Source organism: Myxine glutinosa, chromosome 6 (genome assembly GCF_964187855.1).
Source record: "Myxine glutinosa chromosome 6, kmMyxGlut1.1, whole genome shotgun sequence".
NCBI classification, from domain to species: Eukaryota; Metazoa; Chordata; class Myxini; order Myxiniformes; family Myxinidae; genus Myxine; species Myxine glutinosa.
This window is the reverse complement of record NC_136266.1, coordinates 103,950,918-103,971,324: the sequence shown is the minus strand read 5'-3', so window position 1 is coordinate 103,971,324 and position 20,407 is coordinate 103,950,918. Positions and strand designations below refer to the sequence as shown.

General features: G+C 45.2%; 1 protein-coding gene across 4 annotated transcripts in view; it reads right to left on the bottom strand.

Annotated features, from left to right (window-relative positions):
• Window positions 1–20,407, bottom strand: part of SMG6 (SMG6 nonsense mediated mRNA decay factor) — a 376,938-nt gene that overhangs the window by 132,646 nt on the left and 223,885 nt on the right. For all 4 annotated transcript variants that reach the window (XM_078780312.1, XM_078780313.1, XM_078780314.1 and 1 more), the window contains one exon: window positions 19,993–20,178. In XM_078780312.1, the coding sequence (XP_078636438.1) occupies window positions 19,993–20,178 (186 nt within the window). The remainder of the gene's footprint in view (window positions 1–19,992; window positions 20,179–20,407) is intronic.

Below are 20,407 nucleotides of genomic sequence, written 5' to 3'. Positions count from 1 at the left end.
CTCCCCATCTTGTCTACCGCTCCCTATGTTATGTTTTATGTTTATGTTTTGTTTTATGTGTCGGTTTGTCTTTCTGTGTGATTAATGTTCGCTCTTTCACGAGCCTCGATCTTGTATACAAAAAAAAAAAAAAAAAACCAAAAAAAAAAAAACCTATCTCCTCACTTCCTGCTCACACACAGCCAAGTCTGGCATGAATACTAAAGTAAATCTTGATATTGACCTCCACATGCACAGGTTTAATCCTTGACTGAACATACAGCAAAGATGGCATCCAAGGCACAAGCTCCTTTGGCAATCTTTGAGCCTAACCAGTCTTTAGCTCTTCGAAGAGTACAACGTTTTTGTTATAGTCTGTAGGCTGAGTAGGGTTTACATGCACCCCCCCCCCCCCCCACAACTTAACTTCCCAGGTATGTCCATGTACCCCCCACCCTAGGGGTTAGGAAAAACCATGTTAACAGAAAAAAAACTCATTCCCAAGGTACCTCCCACGCATATTTTGATGTTACCCCCCCCTGTGTCGGTGATTTCCGAAAATTAGGGGTAGGCGAAATTCAAATGGCCACAACCTTTTACCTAGTCATCCTATGATTGCATATGACCCCTCAAAATGTTTGTCCTGGGACACTCTTTACAATGATGTGTTATATGCAAATGAGGTCACTAATGAGGTCACCAGAGGTCAAACTATGACGTAATTTGGGGGTTGCCCAAAATCCATGACCTTGAAAGTTAAAAAATGACCTGAGGTAGGCAAGAAATTGGTAAAGGAATGTTTTATTATGCCTTTTTGATAGTACATATATCAAGACAGTTTATGGAAAAAACAGCTTCGAAAAATTCCAGGTATTGACTGGTTGGCGGTCGTTTGAATTTAGAGGATGGCCCAAATGGCCCAAACGATGCATGAAGGCAAACTGCAATGTACCTATTTCTTTCAGGCAGCATGGAGCGCCCTGTGAGGAAGAGGAAGTCTGAAGACCAGAAAGACCATGCAGACTCGGAAGATGTAGGCTCGGCAAAGAAGGGTAAAGCTGAAGATGGTCAGGCACCCAGAGAATCGATAGAAAACGTTTGTATCATTCACATGAAAGACTCCAAGTGCCAAGACTTTATATTTCTCAAGAATTCGAAAGATCCAGATGCCAGGTTAAAAAGACTTTTGCAAATCAGTGAAAAACGGTTATTTCAACCTTTCGAATCCCCGAATCGAATGGAAGATGTCTGCAGGCAGATTCCATCAACCTACTCCATTTACCACGGGTATCACAGGGACTGTTACCAACGCTTCACGTCTAACTTGAACCGGTTAATTCCACAGCCAAACGAATCTCTTGACTTGGGGAAAAGATGGGAGTCACGAAGATCACCTACCGAAAAAGATGATGTCTTATTTCAACCAGACTGTGTCTTCTGTAACAAGGTTGGGAAAAAGGCTATAAAATTACGTGGCGCTTGGACAACTGAACCAACTACAAAATTTGAAGGCGGAGGTGGTGAAGCAGTTATTCGGGAGGCCGAAAAGAAACAAGACTCGAAACTTCTTCTGCGCATATCCGGTTTTGACCTTTTTGCATGCGAGACCATGTAGTCAGGTTCACTATGTTTTTTCGTTCAAAATCATGGTAGATTAGCAAACCTATACATTTTTGGAAACGTTATTACATGGAAAATCTGAAAATCAATGTTTACATTTGCCAATTCCGACCAATTCGATTCGACCAATTCGACCAATCGACCAATTCCATTCGACCAATTCGACCATTCGACCAATCACTTCGATCGACAATTCGACCATTCGACCAATTCGATCGATTCGATTCGATTCATCTAATTCGATTCGATCGACCATTCGACCAATTCGATTTGCCAATCAATTTGACCGACCTTTGCTTATGTGGAACGGACTGTGAAAACGATGCGGACTATATTGTCGGATACGACACACAGGACAGTGATAATAAAAAAAAAAACCACCTTTAGAGGCCATTTTTCCCCGCAAGCGGGGGTTGGCCTTTTTCGGGAACTGTGGTTGTTGTTGTTTTTCGGTCCCCTTTTTGAAGCAATGTTTTACGGCCGGATGCCCTTCCTGACGCCAACCCTTTTTGCCGCCTTTAACGACAAGCAGGGAATTACCAGTGAACTGGTACTCAATTTGCCGACCTCGGAAGGATGACAGGCTGAGTCAACCCCCCTGGCGTTAATTCAGCGATTGACCGGGATTCGAACCCAGGATCCTAGGATCCTAAGCCGGCACCCTAGCTGCTAGCCCAACACCAGGGCCTATGATCTGATAACGAACTCTAAATGGCATATTCTGTAATCGTGTATGTTTGATGCCATTGACTGCCTGTGTGTATTTTGTCATTGACTGCCTGTGTAGATGTGAAGTTATACTGACTGCATGTGTATATATGATTTTGCTGACTGCCTGTGTATGTTTGGTGATATGAATTATTGTGACACATTTTGATGTTATTAACTGCCTGTACAAAATGATAACATGTATTTGATTATGCCACTTATCGCGAATATAAAGACAGTATTTTGCAATTCAAAACCTTTGATTCGTGTCTTACCATTCCCCATAGCACTAATTTGATACTTTCATTGGATTCCTTGTCCCTGAAAATATAGGTTTAGTATATTTTAAAAAGTTTTTCGGGTAATTAGAGGCAGAAATAGAACAAAATATGTATTTTACAGTGGCCATTTTGAAAATCCAAAATGGCCGCCATACAGGTATCTCTCCAAATGTAAACATTGATTTTTAGTTTCCTTATGCTATAACCTTTCCAAAAATGTATAGGTTTGCTAATCTACCATGATTTTGAACGAAATATAATTTATTGACATAGTGAACCTGACTAATGTACCATCGGAGTTGTCGATGTCAGTACATGCAGAGACCTGAGAAGTGGAGAAGTAGCAATCCTGGACACATTGAGCAACAAGCTTCACTTGAGAAAGCACATGAACAATCATTCAATAGAATATGTGAACTGATAAATGAAAAGGTTGTAAAGGAGAAAGATGTGCTCAGGTTGTCCGACTTGAGAAACATATATGTACCTGAACTAGCTAAAACTCCCCATTCAAATCCAAGTTACAGGGGGGAAAATCTGAAAAACAAATTAGAGAAATGTGACCTGGACAAAGACACATTAGGTTTCTGTCCCATCAGTGATGATGGACGTTTCAAATCTTACCTGGTGTATAATCTCAAGTGTGATGTAGGCACTGCTGTCAAAGCAACATACACACTTCATTCTGTTGATAGGTCCAGAGAAATGGCTAGAAATTTGCGAAACGATATCCTTGACAAATTTGAAGCTACAGAACAAATGGCTTGGCCACCCACTGTTCAGTCCCTTCCAACCCAAGACATATTGCCAAAAACTCTAGAGAACTTTCTGAAGTGTCTTCTTTCAGGGAATGAAGATGTTGAGTCTGTTAGGGTAAACCGACTAGCTAATTCATTGGGGCAAGACGTATGCAGGGCTGTTACCCATGGTCGGTGGAAACTTCCAAAGCATGTTCTGCTTGGAATGACCCTGCACCATCTATTCCGCAGCGCAGAACTCGTAAAATTGATTAACAAACTTGGACATTCAGAAAACTATTCATTCTTGCTAGAAGTTGAAACTGCAATAGCTGTAGCTGTACAGACAACATCTTCATTACTACCTGTGTCAATCATACGCAACCCGTCCTGTCCTTCTACGTTCCACTCAGATTTTGACAACTATGATGAATTCATAAATGACATTTCTGGTGCAGGGTCTATTCATAGGTCTCATGGGATCATGTTACAAGAGCTGGTGACTGCACCAGGAGAATCCCCAGGCGGGGTTAAGCCTCCAATACCTTCGATCCAGAGGACGGGACAACGTACATTGATGGAACCAATGGATGTCGAGTTAGGTGATTGTTACCTAGGCCGGAGACGAAGCCCTGGCTACGAGGTCGTCGATTCAGATGTAGATGGTGGCAAGGAGGCCTATCAGAATGCAATGGTTAAAAACCTACTTTGGCTCCTTATCCGGCTGCATGCAGGAACAGTTCAGCAGCGTATACCTGGATGGGGTGGGTACATTTCGCTTACTGGGGAGACTCCATGCAACCTGAGAACAGTTGAATATTACTCGGTGATTCCCCACCCTATAACTGATAACAGAGCCGTGAAGGAGTGTCTACGATACTCGGAAGAGGGAAGCAAGGAGGTTGGCCAGAACTATGTGATAACAACTTTTGACTTAGGTGTGTGTATGAAAGCCTATCTATTGATCTGGAACAGCCCAACATACTATGAAAACCACATAGTAATGATTGGGACGTTCCATCTGGTCTGCGCTTACCTAAAGATGATTGGCAAGATGATGAAAGGTACAGGATTGTCCGACATTCTACTAGAAGCTGGTCTGTCTTCACCAGGATCGATCAGTGGTGTGATATCTGGTAAGAACTACGGACGGTCTATTCACTGTCACAAGGTGTTGGTGGAGTCATTGGAATGCCTACTGCTCGTACGTTTCCTTGATGGCCGAGGCGAGAAATTGCCCTTTGACAGAAGTCCACAGGAATCAAAGCATCTGATCATGGAACTGATTCAGTCAGTGGGGAGCAAAACTGAAGCAGCAGTTTTGCAGGATACAGTCCTCAGATCTTACATAGAAGACTACCTCAAGTTTCGTGATGGTGTAAGGCAAGGTGAACTTGGCAAAACTGCTAAGCTATGGATGTCCTACATAGATCGTGTGTGGTTGGCCCTGGCATTACTTGAGGCAGTGAAGACAAATGACTTCGTTCTCTATGGTGAATGTCTTGGCTTGATGCCTGATCTTTTCTTTAGTTTCGATGGTCAGAACTACGCTAGGTACTTGACATTCTTTGCTCTTTTCATCGCAAATATCGAGAGGTCTCATCTTGGAGCAACGGACTTGTTGAAACGGGGGGCAATAAGTGTAGCTCGATCATTCATACCAGGGAATAGATGTGCAGTTGACAAGACTATTGAAGAGACATTCATGAAAAACGCGAAATCCAAGGGAGGGGGTGGAAGTGGAGCAGGGATATCTGGCATCTCGACTAATTATGGGGCGTACCAGAGATGGGCACGGACTTCAAAAGAAAGGGCTGAGTACTTGCAAGCGACCTACAGCATGGCTGGCATGGCACCAGATGCAGAGACGGGGAAGAAACACAAGGATGTACGTCATGCTGAAGTGCAGCGCAGTGAAAAGCAGGTGAAACGGACTGTAGAAGCTGTGACAAGTTTCAATAACCCCTTCGAACTTCCGGATGCAGACAAGTTATACTGCCTTTCTTCTGGTGCACCCGCCAGCTCTGACGTTGAACGGGACATTCTGCGTGCAGAATCTGCAGGAGCAGACCGGAAGAAAAACTTTATAGAGGAACGGCTGAAGACATGAGAATTTCTTCGAGCCGATCAAAAGACTAAAGTTGAAAACAATGGAAGATATGAACAAGGCTGTGCTCGTCAAATCCTCCACAAATAAAACCGTTGAGTATAAGCAGCAGGGAAGCATCGCATTTCAACTGCTAGTTCAGTCCCAAAAGCTTCCTGGAGCAAAACCCGACCTGCGGGAGCTACTGACCTATCCTGTAACACCAGTGCCATTGAGTCTAGCAGGAGCACATGGATATATGGCAAAGACAGATAAGTCTAAGGGACTTGCCTATCTTGTAAAGGATTTGGACAAGGACTGTTCATCTGCACCTCCTGATATCAAAGACAGTCTGGTTATCGAGGATGGAAATGCTTGTTTCTATTACATGAGGGAAATACCAAACACTTTTGGGGAAATAGCTCAGAAGGTTTTCAAGTCTCTAACAACAAAGCATGATGTTTTCTTCAGCACAGGCATGTACAGGCCAGATTCAGTCAAGTCAGCAGAACGACAGAGGCGGGGTTGTGGAGATAAGCTCATCGTAAGCGGTGAAAAAACAAGAAGACCAAAAGACTGGGGAGTTTTCCTAACCAATGATGAAAACAAAGAACAACTGATCAGAATCCTATTGTCCACTTGGAGTGGTGGTGAATTCACAAGCTCACTAAAGGATCGGAGTGTTACCATTGTTGTAGAAGGGAGAGCATACCGTCTAACATCTGACGGGGAAACCACTTCAGTAGAGGAGCTTGTTGGTCTCAAGTCAACTCAGGAAGAAACAGACTCGCGGATCATTCTGTACTGTCTGTACGCTAAGGAAGTCGGGTACAAATGTGTGCGGGTTCGCAGTCCAGACAGCGATATCTTCTTCATCTTGTTGTTCCATGTTAGAGGGGATCAGAATACTGTTTGAAACAGGGAAAGGCAATTCGAAACGTTGCTTGGACATGAACAAAATCGCAGAATCCGTTTCACCTGTTTTACGATCAGCATTACTTGGCCTTCATGCTTTCCGTGGCTGCGACAGCACGAGTGCTTTCAAGGGGAAAGGGAAAATCAAAGCGATAAAACTTCTCCAAAAGAGTATCAATTTCCAGGAGGCATTCTGTCGAGTTGGTGAAAGTTGGGAAGTGGACAATGACGTCCAGCACATGCTGGAGGAATTCACTTGTGCACTGTATGGGAAACCAAACGTCAAAACTGTAAATGAACTGAGGTGCCTTCTACTACAGGTTAAGGGTGCCACTGGAGGCACCCTGGATCCCAAGAAGTCGTTCGACATGGGTTCCTTGCCCCCATGCAAAAGCTGTCTGCAACAGCATGCCGAACGTGCGAATTATCAAGTTGCCATATGGAGGCGAGCTCACATCCCAAATCCTGATATGCCGAATCCAATTCATGGACATGGATGGGTAGATGAAAGTGGGACCCTGCAGCCAAAATGGACAGATCATGACATTTTGCCAACCAAACTGGTGGATATCCTTGAACAGAAACTGGAGAGTGAGAACAGTGATGATGAGGAGGAGGATGGAGATGATAACAATGACCAAGGCGATGAAATGTCATCTTCAAGTGAAGAGAGCGGAAGTGAGAGCGACGATGATTAAGTTCTGTCATTAAACTGAAGTGAAGTTGGTTGAACCACAATCAGTCACATCTTACAGGTTAGCTTTTATTTGGGGCATAGAATTCACTCGGGGAATGGTGTAACTTGGATCTGAATGGTGACATAATTTCTTAAATAACTAATAATTTTTTTGGTTGGTTTTGTGATTATTGCAAACTGGCAAATGACTTTCCTTGAAAGAAAATTATGCATCCAGTTGACCTTTGACCTTGATAATCTGACCTTGAATGTCAGATTATAGCCAGTTTTGGAATATTATGTTATGATACCTTTGAACCCATTTAGCAAATCTTTGTCATCAAAACCAAGTATTGATGCTTTGGAGGTTGAAAGAACAAATTTTGGTCATTTTTCGAATTCGTCCTCTAAATTCAAATGACCGCCAACCAGTCAATACTTGGAAGTTTTTGAAGCTGTTTTTTCCATAAACTGTCTTGATATATGTACTATCAAAAAGGCATAATAAAACATTCCTTTACCAATTTCTTGCCTACCTCAGGTCATTTTTAACTTTCAAGGTCATGGATTTTGGGCAACCCACAAATTACGTCATAGTTTGACCTCTGGTGACCTCATTTGCATATAACACATATCATTGTAAAGTGTGTCCCAGGACAAACATTTTGAGGGGTCATATGCAACCATAGGATGACTAGGTAAAAAGTTATGGCCATTTGAATTTCGCCTACCCCTAATTTTCGGAAATCACCGACACAGGGGGGGTAACATCAAAATATGCGTGGGAGGTACCTTGGGAATGAGTTTTTTTTCTGTTAACATGGTTTTTCCTAACCCCTATGGTGGGGGGTACATGGACATACCCGGGAAGTTAAGTTGTGGGGGGGGGGGGGGGGGGGTGCATGTAAACCCTACTCAGCCCACGGACTATTAGCAGTGCAATTAAATAAAGCCCAAACCACACTAGCTGATTTCTTCCGATGCGACCGATGCAACTCCAAAGTCGTGGGATAATCAAAGAAAATTGAAAAATTGAAATTGAAATTGTAGGAAATCGTGGAATGTCGCAGCGGCTACGATGCACCAGGATACACCAAAGGACTGACCAGCATAGGTTTCGATGTGAAACCCAAGATGATGGGCAAGCAATAATTGGTCCCTCTGGCGCCCGTCAAAAGTACGGTAACAGGATAAGAACAAAATGGCATGGGCAAAATCTCGCCGGAAGAAGTGTCTCACGATTTTGACGGTTTTGCTAGTCAGGTGGAGGTGACAATATTGCATTAACAAGGGGAAGCTGTGGATCCGGCAGTAGCTTCTGCAGCATGAAGACCTTGCTTTGAGAAATACGGTTTGCATAAGCTTTGGTCGTGATATACAAAGCAGGTTTTCCCTGCCATAGCTGAATCAGCTCATCCTCGCATTCTTCATTCCAGAGGTTTGCCATTTGGTTCAGGAGAAGGTGCGAGACAGTGCTGCTCTCCGATTGGCTCAGTTGGAGCACATTCTTCCAGTTGCATCGTGAGGGCATCTGCATCAAGCGATAAATACCAAATACAACAACCTAATCGGACATGTTCAATCACCTGGATGGGGCCCGACGAGACGCAATGTGATTTTACCTGACTGACTGACTCCACACTAATCAATTTTCTCAAACAAGACCATTGAGTTGCGTTATGTCATAAGAAATCGGTTGATTTTTTTTTTCAGTGGCAGAGACTGGGAGACTTGTGGGGATAGAGGGAACAATGAATGGAGCCAAACACAGGTAAATCCTTGAGAACCTGCTTCAGAGTGCAGAAGACCTTAGACTGCGACAAAGATTTCCGTTCCAACAAGACAATGACCCCAAGCATACAGCCAAAGCAATACTGTAAATGGCATCAGAACAAGAACATGAAAGTCCTTAAGTGGCCCAGCCAAATTTCCCAGACATGAATCCCATTGAGAATCTGTGGAAAGACTTGAAGATTGCTGTTCAAGGACGCTCCCCATCCAACTTGACAGAGCTTGAGCAAATCTGCAAGGAAGCATGGGAGAGACTCCCCAAATCCAGGTGTGCAAAGCTGATACAGACATACCCAGGGAAGACTCAAAGCTGAAATCGCTGCCAAAGGCACTTCTACAAGGTATTGATTCAGGGGGCTGAATACTTATGTAAATTACATATTTCTGTATTTTATTTTCAATAAATTTGAAAAAATTTCTAAAAACATGTTTTCACTGTCATTATGGAGTATTTTCTGCAGATCGGTGACAAAAATTGTTTTTAATCCATTTTAAATTCAGGCTAGAACAAAATGTGAAAAGGTTAAAGGGTGTGAATACTTTCTGAAGGCACTGCAGAATTCTATTGGCTAAGGTGAGGGCTTCTGGAGTGGCGGATAGAGTAGCTGACTAATTGGAAACTACAAGTGGTGGACAAAAAAAATGGAAACACCAAAATAAAGTCAATTAATATGACGTTGGGCCTTCACAGCCTGTATGCGGCGTGGCATCGAGTCCACTAGCATCAGAAATTCTGCAGGAGGTATGCAACACCATTCTTTCACAAAAAAGTCAATCAACTCACACCTGTTTGATTGAGGTCAAAACCGCTGTCTCAGGCATCTTCTAGAATATCCCATAAATGCTCGATTGGGTTCAGATCTGGCGACTGAGAAAGCCATGGCACATTGGCACATGAATGACACCAGTGTCGTGCTCATCAAACCACTGGGTGACCACACGTGCTCTGTGGATGGGGTCAATCGGGAGGCTGAGGGAGTTCTCCTCTTGCAGCCCTAGCCATATTTAGTTAGATCTGTGCAGCATTTTTACACATGACCCAAAGCATAGCATGCTGGGATGTTAATTGCTGAACACATGATTATTAACAAAATTATTAACATTAATTATGAACAATTAACATATTAACACTTAACACAATTAATTTAAGCCGTTGCTTGGTATCCCTCATTTATCCAGGTGTTCCCATTTTTTTGTCCACTACCTGTAGATTAGTGATGGGAAGTTAAGAGTGGATGCGAGTGGGAGGATGTCAGGCTGAGAGGAAGTGGTAGTAGTGGAGTACCTCAGAGATCAGTACTAGGACTGTTATTATTCATAGTTTACATCAATCATTTAGACAGTGGAGTTATGAGTTGGCTTACCAAACTAGCAGATGACAAGGCTTGGAGGTAATGTAGCTAATGGGGGTGGAGGGGTTAAGGAGGGGGGTGGGGGTGGTGACTGGTAATAGATAGGGTCAGAGGGTGGTAATAGATACAGAGGGCAAGAATACAGCAAAGTGCTAGGCAACAATGGGAAAAGCTAGCAAGGTTTTGGGTTGTATTCCAAGGGGAATAAATGATATATAAAAAGAAGTTTATTAACACGATACAGGAATTGAGTGAAGACTCCTCGAGAATATTGTGTGCATTTTTTGTCAACAAACTGAGGAAGGACATACATTGGACTGCAAAAGTATTCACCCCTTCCCAATAATGCTACATTTAGATGAACTAGTACACCTGCACACTACGGGAGGGGCAGGAAGGGTCATTCCTCTTTGGGGTATATAGATTACTAGCAGAAGTACCCGGCATTACGGGCGGGGGGGGGGGGGGGGGGGGGAACGGGGGGGAGGGGAGAAGAGTGGGAGGGGGAGAGGGGGATGGGAGGGGGTGGGAGGGGGGAGGGGGGAGGGGAGGAGGGGGGGGGGCGAGGGGAGGGGGGAGGGGGGAGGGGCCAGAGGGGGGAAGGGGGGAGGGGGGAGGGGGGAAGGGGGGAGGGGGAGGGGAAGGGGGGAGGGGGAGGGGGGAGGAGGGGAAGGGGGAGGGGGGAAGGGGGAGGGGGGAAGGGGGGAGGGGGGAAGGGGGTAAGGGGGAGGGGGAGGGGGAGGGGGAGGGTGAGGGATGGGGAGGGTGAGGCATGGGAGGGGGGAGGGGGAGGGGGTGGGAGGGGGGAGGGGGGAGGGGGAGGGGGGCCCGGCAGAAGTACCCGGCATTGCCGGGCGGGGGAGGGGAGGGGAACGAGGGGGGAGGTGAGAAGAGGGGGGGAGGGGAGAAGGGTGTGGGAGGGGAGGGGGAAAAGGGAGGGGGAGGGGAGAAGGGGAGGGGATAGGGTGGAGGGGGTAGGGTGGAGGGGGAAGGGAGGGGGAGGGGGGAGGGGAGGGGGGAAGGGAGGGGGAGGGGAGGGGGGAGGGGAGGGGGAGGGGGAAAGGGAGGGGGAGGGGGAGGGGGAAAGGGAGGGGGAGGGGGAGGGGGAAAGGGGGGGAGGGGAAAAAGGGAGGGGGAGGGGAAAAAGGGAGGGGGAGGGGAAAAAGGGAGGGGGAGGGGAAAAAGGGCAGGGGAGGGGAAAAGGGAGGGGGAGGGGGAAAATGGAGGGGGAGGGGAGAAGGGGAGGGGAGAAGGGGAGGGTGGAGGGGGAAGGGGAGGGTGGAGGGGGAAGGGAGGGGGGGACGGAGGGGGAAGGGGGAGGGAAGGGGATGGCCAGTCAACAATGACGTTGCAGTTCTCATGGTCGGAGAGCAGCACAACAATCGGACATAGTCCTGCATATTCGCAACAGCACGAAGCGGCTTTTTGGAGACTCACCGATCCTGTGACGTCCTCCAGTACCGGCGTTGCCGGGCGGGGGAAGGGAGACCCGTACATTCCCAACCCGTACATTCGCCCTCTCGACTCAAGCTCACTCGGACAAAAGCCTCGCACAAATTACACCGTGAAGGCCCAATGGTCATGTCTATGCCACAAATCACGGGCGCACTGAATTGAAAATATATAGAACGCTCATACTCCGTGAAAAGTGAAGCCGCCATGTCGCCATCTTGGTCAGCACGACTCGACCAACTCGCTTCGCGGATCTCGTTTTGTGCGGCAATAAACTGCTCCAATCGGTTACGGAAGGGTTGTGGAAAGACGTTTCACAGCTGTTTCAAAGACATTTAATTCATATCGCACAAAATCGATACAAAACACGATCGCATAAAAGGTGAAAAAACGTGTGACGTGTGACGGGATGGAACATCACGTGATCGCTCTGAGCGAATCAGTCTGGCGGCGGGAATGGAACATCACGTGATCGCCCTGAGCGAATCAGCGAGCTGCTCTGGAACCGGCTGAGATTAGTGGGTACTTCGCTGAAATGCACTGAGGTAAATATGAATAAAAAATATGGATCTCGTCAAATATGGTCTCGGCCATGTTCGTCCAAGGCTCAATGGCTATGTCTATGCCAAATATCAAGTACGTGAGCCTCTCCGTTTAGGAGTCTATCGGCGGCAACAACACACACACACACACACACACACACACACACACACACACACACACACACACACACACACACACACACACACACACACACACACACACACACACACACACACACACACACACACACACACACACACACACACACACACACACACACACTGTGTTTTATCTATCTATAATTCCAGTAATCTCTGTGTGTCTGTGTGTGTGTGTTTGTCTGTGACCGCTGTTTCTCGACAACCACGGGTCCGATATACTTGAAACTTGCCAGATATATTGCTGGGGACCTGAGGATGTGCCTTTTCAAGGTTTCATATTAATCGGAGAAGTAGTTACCGAGCTATGTCCAAAAAACGATTCAACCAATCAGAGAGCAGCGAGCTATCACGTGTGCCGAACGTGGCGAACAGACTCTGCCTCGGACGGCACATTTGAGAGCGTATTCATTTATTTCACGTTGGAAAACTATGTTGCCGTTAAACTATGTTTTAAAACTAATTAAAACTAATTTGCGATTCATCGTAACTGCGATATGCGACCTTCCGGACAGTCAAATGAGGACGTCACTTCCGGACTTACAGATAGTCATAGTGACGACGTACTGATGCTGAACGTGGCGAGCAGACGCTGTAAGGTACGATCGATTGTAGTACACGTTTATAATAACTCTGCCGATACAGGCCCGATTAACTGCAGCGCCATCCGAGCTGCGGCGTCGGGACGATACATTCATTGTACGGTCACATCACGCACTTACGGGCACGCCCATGGGCCCATGGGCACGCCCATGCATGCATGGGCGAAGACATTTTTTTTTTTTTTTTGGCAAGGAACGGGCACCCACGTACGGGCACGTCCTAGTATATATAGATTGTAGGAGGAGGTGGTGGTCGATTCCAAGGGATCTGAGTGATATATAGTATTGTAGGAAGAGGTGGTGGTCGATTCCAAGGGATCTGGGTGATATTTAGTATTGTAGGAGGAGGTGGTGGTCGATTCCAATGGATCTGGGTGATATTTAGTATTGTAGGAGGGGGTGGTGGTCGATTGTGAGGGATCTGAGTGATATTTAGTATTGTAGGAGGAGGTGGTAGTCGATTCCAAGGGATCTGAGTGATATATAGTATTGTAGGAGGAGGTGGTGGTCGATTACAATAGATCTGGGTGATATTTAGTATTGTAGGAGGAGGTGGTGGTCGATTCCAAGGGATCTGAGTGATATATAGTATTGTAGGAGGAGGTGGTGGTCGATTCCAAGGGATCTGAGTGATATTTAGTATTGCAGGAGGAGGTGGTGGTGGTCGATTCCAAGGGATCTGAGTGATATATAGTATTGTAGGAGGAGGTGGTGGTCGATTCCAAGGGATCTGGGTGATATTTAGTATTGTAGGAAGAGGTGGTGTTGGTCGATTGTGAGGGATCTGAGTGATATTTAGTATTGCAGGAAGAGGTGGTGGTGGTCGATTGTGAGGGATCTGAGTGATATATATATAGTCGCGCGGCAAGGAACATCACGTGATCGCTCTGAGCGATCGATTGCAACTCTGCGTCCTGTCGTGGGTGTGGCCAACGTGGCCTCATGCTCCCAGGTGATTGGCTAACTCGAGCTCGAGAGAGCCATAATGCGCTACGTTATGGCAAAAAATATGAATCTAAAGATGAAAGGGAAAAAAACCTATGTGGTGTGAATGGCAATGTTCGTCGCTTAAATGTGAAAAAAGGCAATTGCTTTTCGCTCTGAAATACGTGCGAACACGTAACTGAGTTAATGGCGGCAAGGAACATCACGTGATCGCTCTGAGCGAATCAGCGCGCTGCTCTGCGACCGGTCAGATTCCGTGCATAATATGCCTCACTGAAATGCGCTGAGGTAAAAATATGGTTAAAAAATATTATGAAATCAATTTTTAGGTCAGCCATGTTCTTACCAGGTTCAATGGCCATGTCTGTGCCAAATATCAAGTACGTGAGCCTCTCCGTTTAGGAGTCTATCGGTAACATTACGCACGCACGCACGCACGCACGCACGCACACACACACACACACACACACACACACACACACACACACACACACACACACACACACACACACACACACACACACACACGCACACACACACACACACACACACACAAACACACACAAACTGTGTTTTATATACATATAGATAGTCTATCTATGGCCGGGTCTCAAGAACATTGGGTGTGTGTTCATTTATCAAGATTATTGTGGAGAGATCACCAAGTGGTTTAAGCATTCGAGCAAGCACTCCATTCAAAAATGCTAAGGAATGGCTGGCTTGGCAAGCGCTAGCTAGCAGCTTGGTAAATGAGCACAACCTGAGCTTCTCCCTTTCAGTTTCGTGTTAAACAGCAGGAGCGAGGTTCAAAAGGCCACCACAAAAAACGCCATGTTAGCGCCAGGAAGGGTCATGTTATTTACCCAAATCTTGTGGGGTATATAGAGCACAGTAGATCTTTGTGCAGTTCTGCAAGTAAACTTACTTCATGGATGGATGTCGGGATTCCTCCAAATTTATTTGTTTAGTGTTATAAATAGCATTAGCGACTGTTTAAAAAGCTAATCATGCATGTTTGTGGTTTATAATATTTTTACCTCTGGTAGAGGCCTTTGTGCTGATGCTCCCACGGAAACACCATGACAAGCTATTTATAAACGTTGACTCGACGTTTGTTCAAGGAGGAAAAACACATTGGGGAGGTGTGATATTAATATTGTTTTGTTATAACATTAATATTATGCTATTATCGTTAGTTTTGTTATTCGAAGCGGCCTTGGAAAAACGCCACGATAAAGCTAACTTAACATGGACATACACCTCAACATGCAACCCCATTGCAATGGCGGGGAAAACCCGCTCGGGGGATAACCCCCCCCTTGGGGAGGGGGGCAAATTAATGCGCTATAACCTTCATTGTGTAACCCTTGTTCATCCTGTCAAGTTTGGTTGAGATTGGATAACGACAGAATGTATCGTGGTCAAAAATTCATCAGACAGACACCAAATGGCGTATTTAAGTACGATTACAAATTACATTAAAAAAAAATATTTCCAAATGAAATTTTTTATTCAAAACTGAAGTGATCAAACTAAACACATAAATTGAAGGAGGTTACATGTCAGGAATTGCTGCAAAAAACATGTACAACTAAAAATTCACTGGTTCCAAAAGTATTCATCTCCTTGGAACAGTACTTGGTGGAAGCACCTTTTGCAGCAATGACTGCTAGGAGTATTTTTGGGTAGGTCTCTACCAGCTTTGCACAGAGAGATGGTGAAATCTTTGCCCATTGTTCACGTGAAAATTGCTCTATTTCTCTCAAGTTTGATGGGGATTGCCGATGGACTGTAACCTTCAAGTCTCGCTATAAATAAATCCATAAATAAATCAATCTTCAAGTCTTGGGTTCAAGTCAGGACTTTGACTGGGCCACTCAAGAACTTTTATTTTCATCTTATTCAGCCACTCAAGTATGGATTTAGCTTTATTCTTCGGTCAATGTCCTGCTGAAATGTGAATCTCCAACCCAGTTTCAGATTCATGGCTGACAAGCAGGTTTTCTTCAAGGATTCTCGTGTACTTTGTGCAGTCCATTGTCCCTTATACACTGACAAGCTTGCCAGTCTCTGCTGATGAAAAGCAGCCCCATAACATGATGCTGCCACCACTATGCTTGACAGTAGGGATGTTGTTGACTGGGTGATGTACAGTGGTAGGTAGGCTTGTGCCAGATGTAATGCTTTCAATTTAGAACAAAAACTTCAATTTTTGTCTCGTTTGACCACAAACACTTTTCTTTTTTTGTATACAAGACCGAGGCTCGTGTAAGAGCTAACATTGATCACAAAAAGACAAACTGACACATAACATATGATAAACATATAATAAACATAAACATAAACATATGATAAAGGAAGCGGGAAAACAAGATGGAGAGAAGGGACATCAGGAGATCTGTGGGAGGGAGAGGACTTGGGGGGAGGAGGCATGGGAGGGGGGCGGGAGGGGGGGAGAGGTAAAAAAAAACACATGGACACTGCTCGCACTTCCAGGAAAGAAGTCGGTATTTCAAAAAAGTGGATCTGGGGTGAATTAAAGGGGGTAGAAAAGATGAAGGTTTTGGATGGGGGAAGATAAGAGATGGTGGTGGACAGCTGTTTTAAAGACATGGAGGGAGGAGTGGGATTGAAAAGAGTGAGGGAGTTTGTTCTAGAGGCGGGAGAAAAGAGGAATGAAAGAGTGAAGGTGAATAGAGAGTCTTGATTTTGGCAGTTTAACCATAAGAAGGTTGCTGGCAGATCTTGTGCGACCTGCAGGAATATTTGGGGGACAGAGCACAGAGAGAGCTGGGGGAGCAAGGCCAGAGTGGAGTCGGTAGAAGACAGAAAGACCACCAACCTGCCTGCGGTGAGTGAGTGAAAGGCCCTCAGAGATAGCTTCATCGCGGGAGATTCCAATGATTCTGAAAGCTTTGGATTCAACAGCGTGAAGCCGAGCCAGGTGTGAGGCAGGAGCACCAGCCCATAGGGGAGAACAGTATTCCATTGAGCTGCGGATGAAAGCCTTGTATGTGGTGAGGAGCTCAGGTGTGCCTAGGAAGGACTTCGCACGACGGAGGATGCCCAGTCGGCGACTGGCTTTGGAGGCCAGATTGGAAATGTGGTTTTCCCAAGAAAGATCATGGCAGATAGTGAGACCCAAAAGCTTGAGCGACAGAACTTCTTGGAGAGGATTGTTGAGAAAGTAGATGGGAGGGTTGTCCAGTCGATCTTTTCGGAGAGACATAGTAAGAGTGTGAGATTTGTCAGGATTGAAAGACATGTTCCACTTGTTTGACCAGTCTGTGATTTTGTCCAGGTCTTCAGAGAGTGAGGAGGCTGCAGACTGCCGATCTGAGGGAAGAGGAATGGAGCGGCAGAGAGTGGAGTCATCAGCAAAGAGATAGAGAGGATTTTCTAGAGAGTCGGAGAGATCATTGATAAAGACCAGAAAAAGCACAGGGCCCAGAACACTGCCTTGGGGAACTCCAGCCTGAACAGGAAGGGGAGATGAGAGAAATCCATTCAGGGCCACACGTTGACTATGACCAGAGAGGAAGTCCGCAAGCCATGCATGGAGATTTCCATGGATACCATAGGAGGAGAGTTTGGTGAGCAGAGCTGGGTGCCAGACCGTATCGAAGGCACGTGATATGTCAAGGGAGACAGCTCTGATTTCCTGTTTGGCATTGAGGACCTCCATCCATTGTTGAGACAGCAGAAGCAGCATGTCCAGGGTAGAGTGACCTGGTCTGAAACCAAATTGATGATCAGAGATCAAGCCATTGGAGAAGAGGAAAGATTTCATATCCGAAGCAATGATGGATTCCATGACTTTGCTGATAATTGGGAGCAGGCTGATTGGTCTGTAGTTGCAAGGATCTGTTTTTGCACCTTTTTTGTGTAAAGCAGTAATGTTTGCTGATTTCCAGGATGCTGGCAGATGACCTTGAGCAAAAGATAGGGTGAAAAGAACAGAGAGAGGGTGAGATAGAGCGGCAGAGCAGGATTTTAGGACCCGTGGGCTGATGCCGTCTGGTCCAGTTGCAGAATCAGAGTCGAGGTTTGACAATGATTCTGAAAGCTTTGGTTTCAACAGCGTGAAGCTGAGCTAGGTGTGAGGCAGGAGCACCAACCCAGAGGGGAGAGCAGTACTCCATTGAGCTGCGGATGAAAGCCTTGTATGTGGTGATGAGCTCAGGTGTGCCAAGGAAGGACTTCGCACGACGGAGGATGCCCAGTCGGCGACTGGCTTTGGAGGCCAGCTTGTAAATGTGGTTTTCCCAGGAAAGATCATGGCAGATAGTGAGACCCAAAAGCTTGAGTGACAGAACTTCTTGAAGAGGATTGTTGAGAAAGTAGATTAGAGGTTATACATGAGAAAGAAGGTGGTTACGAGGGGATCTGATTGAGTCATTTAATATAATGAAGGGTACCAGAGGGAATATTTGGTACCAGACAGGGTACCAGACAAAATAACTGCAGACGTTTTTTAGCAGAATATTTGACAGTGATAGTATCTGGGAAATAGCCTGAGAGTAAAGAGGAGAGTTATGAAGGTAGTATGGTCAGGGGTTTTTTCACATTCAGAGAGTAGTTAATGCATGAAATTGCCTCACTGGAAAGGTATTGACAGCAGAAAGAGTAGATAGGTTTAAAATGGAATTAGATGGTATCTATAATAAGCAATGGAGACAAAGGTGTAAATGGATATTGGCAGGACTGGTAGGTAGGCTAGGTATGGGTGTAGTAAATGTATGTATGTGTGGTCAAGGAGGGAGTGCTGATGGTGTTTGTTCAGTCCCTATTACCCTGCGCTCGCGAAGACAAAAGCGGGGGTTAAGCATTCAGTTGTGTACGTGTGCCGTGTGCCGTACGTATGCAGTGTGCCGCACGTGTCTGCATTAAAAAAATTCATTTTCTCGGCAACCGTTGGTCCGATTGACACAAAATGTTACCATAGAAGCACCCCCTCACCTATATAAATTTTTATTCATAATTATGACGTCATAGGTCACGTGGTACGGACGCCATCTTGGAAAAACTTTACACCTCTATCTCACAAACCGCTCAATGGAAAAAATTGAAACATGGCTCATTGTCAAGCACTAACCATGGGGAATAAGATGTGTTGATGGTAATGTCATCGGTGCCTTAATTATGACGTCATAATTCGACAAGTACAACACTTATCCGATCATTGCGAATTTTGTTTCTCAGCAACTGTTGGTCTGATGGGCACGAAATTTTCACCATAGGAACACCTCCTCAGGTAGAATATTTTAATGATAATCATGATGTCATAGGTCATGTGGTACAGGCGCCATCTTGGAAAAACCGAAAAATGTTCCACCTCTATCTCCAAAACCGCTGCATGGAAAAAATTGAAACATTGCTCATTGTAAAGAACTCCATATGGGGAATATGTGTTGTTAACGATGTCATTGGTGCCATAATTATGACGTCGTAGTTCGACAGGGACAATGCTTGGTCTGATCAGTTTGAAAAGTATCGAGTGTGATCTATGCAACAATTATATTACAGAATATAAATGTATGATGTCATCGCTCACATGGTCTGGCAGCCATATTGGATCAAAGAAAAAAAAATGTTCAAAAACAGAAGAGTTGGCTCGCAACAAGTTGACTGCGCAGGGTAAGTATTCTATGAATACCATTGAGTTCAATAACTGTCTTCAACCACCACCCTCTCCCTCGCACCAAAAGGAAAAGTTATTGGATTAATATGGTGTTGATGCAGCACAGACATGATGGGCCAAATAGCCTCTTCCTGCATGAAAGTTCTTTGTATTTCTTTGAAAAACAATAGTTTCTACACATGCTTATGATACAGCACCATTGTGTTAATGGTTATTTACTTTGCATGTAGAATCATGTGATTTTTATGGATAGGATGAATGCTGTGGATATGCAGAGAGACTTTTGTCTCTTGATGCTAATTTGAAATATGAGTGCTTTGTTATGACAACTTGCAATGTAAGAGCAGCATAAATATCTCATATTTATTCAGGAATAAACTCCATGAATGATAGCACTGATTTTGAGGACAGAGTTGTTTTGTTATTTCGAGTCATTGAAGAAATATGTGTAAGGGAATGGGAATCCCTCCTCCCATTCCCACTTGTTTCTCAAGCAAATGACCTACCGAGCTCTCCGAATTGCCCACTGCATCTTCATCGTCACCGTGTTTGTGTGCACCAGGTAACTCGGGCCTCGGTGCAACAGCGATATAGCGGCCCCCTTTGTAGGCCAAAAAAGGATCCTCCAAGCCACAAAGCGCCTCCAGAAAGTACTGCAATGCAGAGACTCGTCGCCAATCTGATGCCAAGGCCTGCAAAGAAGAACAGTACAGCTTACCCTTCGGTCACAAATTTTCTTTGCTGCAAATTGTTTCAACATAAGCAGCAAGATTTTCCCACTTTTGTCCAAGATTATTTTACTCTAAAAATTGCTCATTGCACAATGCTGAGGTAAAAAATCCAGGGCACGCTTCCAAAAAACAACAGTCATACCCTGATGTGATGATACCGCTATCTAAATGCATTGAGGTTAGGTGAGGT